Source organism: Mus pahari, chromosome 6, assembly GCF_900095145.1.
Source record: "Mus pahari chromosome 6, PAHARI_EIJ_v1.1, whole genome shotgun sequence".
NCBI lineage: Eukaryota > Metazoa > Chordata > Mammalia > Rodentia > Muridae > Mus > Mus pahari.
The window spans coordinates 19,134,146-19,145,233 of NC_034595.1; the positions used below are offsets into that span (position 1 = coordinate 19,134,146).

Sequence of the window (11,088 nt, forward strand, 5' to 3'; positions counted from 1 at the left end):
GTGGAGAGATAATGTAGTCCGAGGACATAGTGAAAAGCTCTGCAGGAGTTTTGCAACTGTATAGAGAAGCTGTGGGTCTTTGGAGAGGATCAGGGTCTATGGCAGATGCTTGAAGCATGAGAAGACAAAGGCTAAGTGCTTCATAGGCCAAGTAGTACATCTAATAATGGATCTGCAGAACTCAGCAGGAGTTCCTGCAAGACAAGAAGGAGAAGAGTGGAATCAACAGCTTACCCAGGGAAGACAGAGGGTGACTGTGTAGTCCTTTCTGCTCTGATAGCACGGACCTGGCTCAGACTATATGAGCTCTGTCCGTGGAAGCAGAATTCCATGGTTATATACTCTATGGGAGCAGAAGCAGTGTCTCGTTTCAGCGTTACCTTGAGAAAGAGAGAGAAATTGCAATATCATGTGCCATGAGACTTTGGCAAACGCTCAGAGACTGTCATGCAACCTACTTAGCTTACAGATGGCTCCGCTGACACCCAAAAAGGAAAGTTACACAAGTTACCAGCAGAGTCAGGTCTCAAACCAAATAACAGCACAAGTGATTTTTTTTTTCCCCCAGCTCATCCTTACTCCCGGAGATACTCATGACATGTGCATGGTTGCTTCATACCAATTCTTTCACATACATGCATTGGGCATTTCTGTTCTACTTACACATGCAGACATGGAAGGGTTTGGGGGGAAGGGGGAGTGTGCTGTCTTATACAAGTAGGAAGGATGTGGTAGATCCAGATTTCATAGCTGATGCTCACTCTGTCCCCTGCTCCCTGCCTCTGGGTGACTTTGATGCTATAACAGCCTCTGTCATGATCTGGGTTATTTTTTCCTCTACCCATTGTCTTTCTTTCCCCTTTATTTGTTCCCTTTCCAAAGTAGAGAAGGCACAAAGGGTTGCCTTGATTCCCAAGTTCCCTAGAGACAGTGATTGCAGCAGGGAAGTTAGGAGCCATGGTTAACGCATAGCTCTGTGAAGGCATGTTAGATCTTAAACACTTCCATAAATTGATCACTTGGTTGCCATGATGACTCCTTTAGGCCAAAGACTCCATGCCCCTTAACAGTTGAAGAAACGGAAGCACAAGTACATGAATAAACTCTCTCAGGTCCCAGAGCTGGATTATTGCAGAGCTGACGTTTGAACTGGTACAGTTAAAACCACCACTATAGCATGCATTCCTCGTTTTTTTTTTCCTGTAGTGAGCCTGAGTTTTCAGATTTGACATAGGATATGGTTTCTCTTCCACTCAGTAGTTAAAATAATTCTTTAGAACATTGAGCATATCGTAGTTCCAATAATATAGTTGTAAACAACTTCAGCTCTATGTGGCTTTCTTGGCTAAATAGATAGGGGGTATAAAGAGAGTGGAACATGACTTTTATAGACATACATAAGAACAGAGAGGAATGTAGTTTTGGTAAAGGATGCACCGTCCTCTTGTTCAAAATGTTACTTTAGCAGGTAAAGTCATGTCTTGTGCTGGGACTTGGCTTGTACATTTGGAACCAAACACACTCACTTGGTTTGGTTCCCTTACAACACCCACAGAAGTAGTGCTCTCAGGTTGGATGCTCAACTACATTGGCTCATCTGTGCTCAAATTAGACAGAGTCGTTAGCAAGGATATCCTCACTGTCAGACGGTCAGCGAGTGCTGAGCGCTACAGGAAGTAGCCCTAGCAGAGACTGGAGCATCTAGCAGCTCCTGCCAAGCTGCCATTTAGAGGGAGCAGAAAAAGCAAAGGTGTGAAGGGTGGCAAGCCAGAGATGCAAGCAGGGGAATGATAGGTTTGCTTGATGAGAATGAAGGGCACACATATAGCCAAGAGGTGGGGCTAGAAATCTCCCGTGTTCCATATGGAAGCTATGGGAGTGCTAGCCCACATGCCTGCCTTCTTCTGAAGGCTGAAGTGTCTTAGCAGGTGGGTGCCATATTTTCAAGGCAGATTTAGCCACAGAAAGTACCAGCTGAACCAAGCAGAAGAAGGAGAGAGAGGGGGAGTGTTGAGAATGTAAGACCAGTACCTTATGTTCCCACCTTCCACAGTGAGGCCTCTGGGACTTGAAACTCCCTGAGTAGTTTCCAGTTAGCTCTAATACATCCTCTGCTGCAAGCCTTGCTCCTCAGCCAACTCTGGCCCATGTAGTGCTGAGGTCTGCAGGTCTTAAGAGGCTGGAGGCCAAATGCATCGTAGTCCCAGGCCAAGGATCCAGGAAATTGGGGTCAATTTCCTACTCCCCTGAGGACACAGCACAATCATGGGGCTTAGAGCTTGGGGCTCCAAGAGGGAAAGTCCAAGTTCTCTAAAGTCCCATGAAACTGCATAAGCTTGCCACAAGCCCACAGCAAGCCACTTAAAGAGGCCCTCTTAGTTTCCACATAACTGCAATCTCAAATGGGCCACATTCTCCTATAGGTGGGGGTGGGGGAGCTTCTCTTGCAATGGTGCCCACCTCCTGCTGGCCCAGGATAGACCTCAAGAGGGGCCCCTTTCTCTTCTTAGTCCTGATTCCATGCAGCTGGTGTGTGTGTGTGTGTGTGTGTGTGTGTGTTTAAAGACAAGGCAGCTTCAGTCCATATCAGTCCTTTCACATTCTATCTCCCAGACATTCATTGTTTATTCCCTCATTCATTTGTTTAGACGTTTATGCCTTTATTTTTTTTTTCTGGCCATGAATCCATTTATTTCCTGATTAGTTAAAAAAAAAAAAAAAAAAAAAAAAAAAAAAAAACTACATCCCCATCCCATCTTTAGCTAAGCATTGGCGGAGAGGCAAGTAATAGACTGAATGGCCTACATTACGTGCAGGCTCTGAGGACACAGGGATGCTGAGTCAAAGCAGCCTCCAGGCTCCTGCAGAGCCTCTTGATCCATCTGGAAATGGTAGTTCTCCCCGAGTTCTGGAGTAGAATCCAGTCACCTGCTGCACTGTGTTCTGCTTTACCCAACCCTCACATCTCAGCAGAACCACACCTTCCTCAGCCATGGCCACTGCACTGTCCTGCATTTGTGTCTGAACTTCTCTCTTTCAGGAATGTCCTTCCATATCTTTTTTGCCTTCTGGGAGCCCCATCAAACTTCCGGTCTGCTATGGTTTCATGTGTTGAGTGGGTCATAAAGAAATGGTCTATCTTTAAACTGCACTCTCTTACTTACTTACAGACGAATGAGAAATGAACTATTGCTTACCTTAAATAACCTGCTCTGAACTGTCTTGTGGCCATCATAGCTGGAAGAGAAAGCTTCTCACCTGGGTTCCTTTCCTGGATCTAAAAAGGAAAGACAACATAGTGCACAGCTACCATTTTTTTTGTGACTGCCCTGCCTGACTCTTACATCTTATTGTCTGTATACAAAGAGTAGATGATGGGTTTCTCAATGGAAACAGCAATAATGTAAAACAAATATAAAGCATAATTAATCCAACTGGAATTTCCCAAAGGCCATTATTCTAGAAATTAGTAAAGCTTGAAATTACTCGGTTTGGGAAGACTAGAGTAAGCTTCTTCTTCTTCTTTTTTTTTTTTCCTGAGTCCTCAGTTTCTCCATAAGATACTCACAATGCCCCTGTTTCAACATGACTGGGATTTAACTATAAGATACAAGTTATTTTGGAACAATTTTTAAGCCTGTGGGGGGGGGGGGAATGACGCATTGAAATGGCATCTTTCATTCTGCGATGCATGTCCTTTGCACAGCTGGAGTCTGTCATGTCCTAAGTGTGTTTCTCTGGTGTTCAGGGCCGTGGCAGCAACATCATTCACTGCAGGAAAGATGGCACTTGGAGCGGCTCCTTCCACGTCTGCCGAGAGATGCAAGGCCAGTGTTCAGCCCCAAACCAACTCAACAGTAACCTCAAATTGCAGTGTCCTGATGGCTATGCCATAGGTAAGAGGGATCTAGATGGGGAACAGTGGCATATGTGTGTTCATCCATGAGCCTAGGCTAATGCCTGCTGCATTTCTGAGCTTATATCCATATGAAACCTGACTCTGTGAGGGACACAGAGAAGAGCGAAACAAACTCTACCTTCCCACCAAGGAACTCAGGAACAGGATCCTGGCTTAGTATATAATATATGGTGGGCAAATGAGCACAGCAATGGTACAGAAAAGCTGTCAGTGACCAGCTGGGATAAAGAAGTGCCCAGAGGAACTGATGCTTAGCCACAGATTTGCTAGACATTGTCACATTTTCTAGGGAGAAGAAGCTGATACCAAGAGACCAATGAGCAGGAAGTATGACAGCCCACAGGATCCACTGCGGCTGTTTTCATGATGAATTGTAGACTATACCTCATGCAGAGCACTCAAGAGCATTTGGTGCTGGTCAAACTCTGGTTCCCAAAAGGGCATCATTGCTGATCCTTTTAACCAACCTTGACAGATGAGAGATAAAATCTTGAATGGACAGGGGAACTTATCCAAGTCCTGAGGTTTGGCTTACTCCAAAGGCTCACCTCTCTTCAAGACTGCCTTTAGAGAATAAATGGCTTTTTCAACCTTCAGTTTGTATGTGTGTGCATGGCTTCTGTGGGGGAAATTTAGAGCATATAGAACCTGGTTTAAGGGCATCTTACCTCATTAAGATGATTTCCTAATTAACCAAAGTGTGACCTCCAGGGAATTAAACGTTCTTACTCAGGGCCAGTGTGATTTATAGGAATATTTCCAGGACTCTCTGGCACAGAAGGTCATCTGAACATATACAAAGCCAATATGTTCTTTATGAAACATGCTGAGAATTATCACTGTGTCTACAGGAGCAAAAAGGTCTGTGTCTGGATATAGAAGGTGCCTAGTGGTTGCCCATCTCTTTTTGAAGATGATAACACAGAAAGTCAGAGAGCAGAATTTGTTGCCATCTGAACTTAGAGCTAGTGCCAGAACTCCTCCACAATTTTTACAGTATTTGCTCCTGCCAGGGTCAAAATATAGCAAGGATTCAGTATGCTCTACCTGATCAAGATCTTACAGAACAACTAAGGGGGGCCAGACCAGAAGAATTATGGAGAGGGCTTGTGGTCACATAATCATTCTAGATAGTTGGGGCAACGAGTATCTGAAACAGTGGCTGTTGTATCCCAAGGCCAACCTTTCCTCTTTTCCATTATTCCTCATGAGTTTGAATGTCTGTGAACATCTATGACAGAACCGTCTAGAGACAGAAGAAAGGATGGGTAGTGGAATTCCTTGTTCACCCAGTGGGACTTTTATACAGTCAAAGCAGGAAAGAGTAAATTCCTATGATACCAGTTCTATGTCGCTTTCCTGTCCCTTCAAACCCATGTTCCCATGGTACCCTGGATGCTCATCCTATGGATAGTCCAGAGTTGTCAATCAGTGGGTGGGAACCTCTAGTGGGAAAGGAGAAAGAGAAGGGTATATCAGGAGAATACTGATGGAAGCAGAGAAAAAAGGGGAAAATCCATTTTCCCTCTACTATTCCTTACTGTCTAGTGGCTCTCATTTAGCCACAGGAAGAACATTACCCAGGAATTCTATTTCTCTATGAAGAAGGGATTGTTTATAAGCCTTTTATTAGGGCAAGGTAGGGGTCAAACATGTGACTGAAGACTCACTGGGAGTCACTCTGACCTTTTCTGGATCCTTCCACATGTATGTGTGCCTAGCATGAACTCCAAGGGAAGTCACTCCTCCTGGGAAGAAGAAGCAAGGTCCTGGTGAAATCAGCACTCTGTGATGATGCCAACTGTGGCTCATATATCACAACATTGCAGCTTGGTCCTGAGTCTGGCACTTGGGAGAGGAGCCAGAGCAAGAAAGGACAGAAGAAACAGGGAGAAAGAGAGGGAGAGACAATGGCAGAGAACAACCAGTTTTTCCTCTTCCCATCATGCCGTTTCCTCCTTTCGTGGGATAGAATGCCATTCATTGTCTACTATCCAGAGGAAACATCTTTTTTTTTTTTCAAGATAATCTTCTCATGACAGCTTTGTTTCATCTCTGTTCACTCCAAACTCCTTTAGAATTGGTCTCACAGTAACATAAGGCATGCCACAGAATTCCTCTGACAGCTCAGTGACATCTGTCTCCCTAGTCCCATTAGTCATCATTTGTGTTTATCTTCTTGTGTCTTCATTTCTTGGGGTTTTGTGTGTGCGTGCATGCCTGTGTGTGTGTGTGTGTGTGTGTGTGTGCGTCTTCACTGTTCTCTTTATCTCTCTATTCCCACTTTTCTATGTGGCTGTAGCTTACCCAACACCAAGCCTGAAAAGAGAAGATCCGTGTCTAAGCCTGGGCCTTTTGCATGGCAGAAGAGAAAGGTGACTTCCTGTGTTTTGGCTCCCCTACCTAAGAAATGGTGGCAAAGACACCTGTCTCAACATGATGTTGGATTTTCAGGAAAGTGGAATGACATAAGAAAGCCACCTGGCAGAAAGCCATCTCTTCTTCTGTACTCGGTGTTCCTAGGTTATGGTGAAATGGATCTTAACATTCGTTTAAATGTGCAAACCCAGTTGCTCCTTTCTTTTAGATGGAAGATGATATTAATATTGTAATAAGGAGGGCACCGGATAACCTATGTATGTTTGTGTGTGTGTGTGTGTGTGTGTGTGTGTGTGTGTAAAGGGATGTTTAGAATGGCTCATTGAAAAGGTTACTTGCTAGAAAGATTTGCCCCACTGTTTTTGCACCGAGGGGCTTGTAGGGAGGATTTGACAGGCATTCTGGTGGAGACAACACATTGAAAAGTGAAGCTCTGGGTGAGTCACGGTGGGGAGGGTTGCTCACTGGATCAGAGGCAGGTGACTGGAACTAAAGGGATCTGAGGTGACTCTCTCCTTTCCCCTGCTTGTGTTGATAGCCAAGTCAACTGGAAAAAGGAGAAAAGAAGCAGCGCCTACCATGAGCATGGCGCCACGTAGGTATTTGGAGATCCGGCTGAGCCGTTCCTTTACCTTGTGATTCCCCTTAGGGTTAGAGTGCGTCACCTCGTGCCTGGACCATAACAGCGAGTCCATCATCCTGCCAGCTAACTTGACAGTGCGCGACATACCCCACTGGATGAACCCCACACGAGTACAGGTGAGTGTCTAGGGACATCCAGCTATGGCTAACAGGGAAGAAAATGACACTGCTGAGCTCCTACTGTGCCTTTGCTCTATCCAAGTTCATCTCTCTGTGTAGAGGATCTCATTCAATCACATCTGTTTTCTGAGGGATGTTTTCACCACAGTTTTCCATCTATAATTTTTTTAGTATGCCTCATCAGCTTTTTTTCCTAAAAGCCTTGTATTATTTCCCCACCAGGTTCCTAATATTCTATTGAGGACATTGAGACAAATGCACATATGCAAGGGACATAGAACTAGATCCCTCTGTACTCATAAGGTTAGGGCTGCTTTGTGTTTCTAGCACCTCCGCGTAATTGCAGTTTCTATTGCCTCAATCTCTTCTAGATTTCCCCAATGCTTTCCTTACTTGGTAGAATGCAACCATCATGGGAAATTCAGGACAGGTGACTAGTCCAGCTTAGTGTTGGTAGAGTTCGTGTTGTATTCAGGTACCTGGAGTTCTGCATACAGGATGACGTAAACCTCAGCCAGTACTCTGTACTCACAGAATCTGCTATCTCAGGTATACCAGAAAGACAGTTCAAACATGATGCTTATTCTCAGTTCTGACCTTGCCATGGAGCCAGGCTGTCTGGCTCCTGGACACATGATTGCTGATGCCCTAAAGTGGTACCACTACTAAGCTGACCTTGAAGACAACCATTAGTTCCTAGTTCCTCTTGTGGTACCTCTTGTGGTTCCAGAGATGATTCGGCACCTACTGTCATCTTCCGGGACAGCATAGTTCTGAAGTTTCCATGAATCCCTTTGAGGATGACTTCTCACCTTGGAGAGCAAGATGGGGCAGTAGGATCAGAGGGTGGGCAGGCAAGTCTCACCTGTATCTCTAGCCACCAGCTTTTCTGCCTGAGATTCCGGAGCTGCTTTCTGCCTGCCTACTGCCGATGGAGATCTGGATAGCTTTCTATAACCTGATACAGGGTGTTCTGTTTCTCAAATGAGCTGAGAGAAGACTTTCTTCAAGGGCTTACTCAGCACTCTACCATGAGGGCTTGGCCAGACCCCTCAGCTATCCAACTACACTAATGTCCACGTTTCCTCCTTCCCCTGCCTTTCTCTTCTTGCTCTCCTGCCTCTACTTTTGTTTTTTTACCCTTTGTTTTACTTTTATCCTGATTCTACTTTGAAATATTGTTTCAATTTCTCTCATTTTCCATCTCTTTCATCAGGTTCAGCCTCTCCCTTCTACACTTCCATCATCCCCAATCTGCCTTTCTTTCAGTTTCTACACAGTATACCCTTATTGCCTAACCTTAGGTTCCTATGTCTCAGGGTACCTTTCCACATTCTTAACCAGATCAATAAGGGGATTAATTCACTCTGATTCCCCAATGTGCTTGATACAGCTGAATACATAACAGCAGTAGCCACAGATCCTGTTTACATGTAAGATACCCCAGAAAGCTGCTGGTCTCTCAGCCCAAGCCCCAGAGTTTACAGTAGAAAACCTGAAGATTATAGTCTGAAGAGCAGGTCAAGCACGTGAGTCTGCTCCCTGACCTACTGATCAGTACTCCAGACTAGTAGAAACTCCCACCACTTTCCCCCACACTACTCACATGCTCCTAAACAGGAGTGCCTCCCACACAAGAGAATTCCCTGACAAACTCAGTGCTGAGGCTTGGCCCAGTTCCTACTTAAGTCCTTTCTTACCCACTAAGTGAATTCTTACCTTTTCCTCTATGAACTCTGGGTACTAAAGTGTTCAGTAATAATTCATCATGATATAAATTCAGGGATTTGAAAGACCACAAGCAGCCCCCCTTCTTGAGTTGCCCACCCGCTGCCTGTCACAGCTTCACTCCCCACCCCCACCCCCTGGTTTGCTTGCCTTTATTGATGCTGGACTACCAAGAGAGCTATAACGAGGTTCAGATCCCCACCAGTCTCTGGAGGCCTCATTATCCAAAAGGGGGAAAATGTAGGAAAAGTGAGGGGGTGAAGGGCATAGATTGATGACTTCTAGGAATAAGGCAGCAATGCTGGCCTCTGCTGCACCCTTGCCCCCTGAGCAGTGAGAGCAGGAGGCTAGTGCAGACCTCTCCAACCTGACACAGGGAGCTTTTGGATGGCTCCTCGGTCTTCTAAGAGGTGGCTTCATGTATGGCTGTGAGGAGGATGGTGGCAAGTGTGGCTCTGCTCCCATTTAGCCACCTTTGCCCTAGGGTAAGAGTGTGAGACCAGAACTGACATTTAATAGATACCTGCTATGAGCAGTCATTTCCCATCCATCTCTGCCATGTACCTAGTCTGCCATCCACCCACCTACCCCTACACACTACACACACACACACACACACACACACACACACACACACACACACACTATACATAAGCATCTCTATGTAGTAGCTGAAATTGGATTCCTATTGTTTCAGTGGAGGAAATGAAATCTCAGAGAAGGATCCCCTCACCATGAAGTTGCAGTTTATTGTAGCCACCCCTGCAGCTCCTATGGGATGGAGAATAACAACAAAGGCAAAGCATTTATTGATTGCTTGTACGGGATGTTCTGGCAAATGCTTATTAAGAAGGGCTGTACACATGCATACACACATTCACATGTATGCACACATACACATGCAAACCTATGAGCTCTGGTTTGTGGCACTCCCCAGATCTCTGGTGTAAACTCTCCCACTATGTAGGATGTCAAGGCTCCTCAGTGCTTATCACTGAACACCAGGTTGGAAAGACACAAGCAGTTGTCATCCCCTGAATCCCATGCAGCCCTCAGCTACAGTAAATAGTAAAGAGTTCCATAATTTTACTTCTGTCAGCAATCTCATCACAGACATGAGAAAAATAATTATCACGTGGCATATTCATGTTGCATGTTCTGGTACAAATTCTATTGTTTTTCTACATCACAATTTCCCCTATTTTTGAAATGAGAGTTAGGCACAGGTGAGGTGTTTGAAGCTCAAGGACACATAGACCCAGGCATGTGGGGTAGAAGGGGAAGCTAGCTGAACATTTTGCTCTGTATGTTATTTTATACAGAGAATCATATTAATTTTGGTAGCTGGAGTGTTTACTGGAAATATTTCAGAAACTCAGAAAGATAGAGAACTACAGCAGACACTGCTGTATGTACAACCCAACTTAAACAAAAATTTTATTGGTGTTGAGAATGTGGCCTCCTTTTCCTTAACATGAAATTTATATGCCCTTATTAAGCTTGGGACTCGGTAAGTTATTATGCTTGTGTGTGCCTGGGTAACCACTACCATAGCAGACTGTAAAACTTTCCAGATAGTCAGGAGATCATACATAACTTTATCAAGTGACCTCTATCACCAAGGCAACTAGTGTTTATGTATTTATCACTATAGGTTAATGGTACCTCCTTTTGTACTTCATATAATTGGATTCATATAGTTTGTCTTATGAGTTTCCGTCGTAACCACACTTAACTGATATTATGAAAGAGACCATTTTTAAGTAGGTCGTTCCTTTTTCAATAACCCTTGATGAACATATACCATAAACTCTTCAGGTACACAAGTACAGTAGACTCTTCTCCTTGAAAAAATGAGGTGGTACAAATCCAATAAGAGATAGAAATACCTCTAGCTTGTACCTAGCATGTATCTCCTCATGCTGTAGGAGATGCTAGTAATTATAGGAAAGCAGGAAAGATGTCATTGCTATCATCATGTGTATGGTGTGTGTGTGTGTGTGTGTGTGTGTGTGTGTGTGTGTGTGTGTGTGTGTGATGTTCCTCTATGTGTTTGTCAAAGTCAGAAAACAAGCTTATGAAGTGAGAACCACCTTTTTGTGGGTTATGGGGATTGAACTCGGGTTGTCAGTTTCTCACAGCAAGCATTTCACTCACTAACCTGCTCACAGCGCCCCCACCCCCAACTTGGACACTGTGGTTAAAAAGCTATCGCCAGATTGAGTTGGTTCTTACAAAATACAGCAATGTGGAAATGTGGGTTTGTGTGGCCACATTTTCTTGTGTGTGTGTGTGTGTGT

At 44.6% G+C, this 11,088-nt stretch overlaps 1 protein-coding gene across 1 annotated transcript in view; it reads left to right on the forward strand.

Annotated features, from left to right (window-relative positions):
- Positions 1–11,088, forward strand: part of Pappa (pappalysin 1) — a 229,112-nt gene that overhangs the window by 192,261 nt on the left and 25,763 nt on the right. Inside the window, exons 18-19 of the mRNA XM_021200408.2 lie at positions 3,749–3,896; positions 6,948–7,057. Of these exons, the coding sequence (XP_021056067.1) occupies positions 3,749–3,896; positions 6,948–7,057 (258 nt within the window). The remainder of the gene's footprint in view (positions 1–3,748; positions 3,897–6,947; positions 7,058–11,088) is intronic.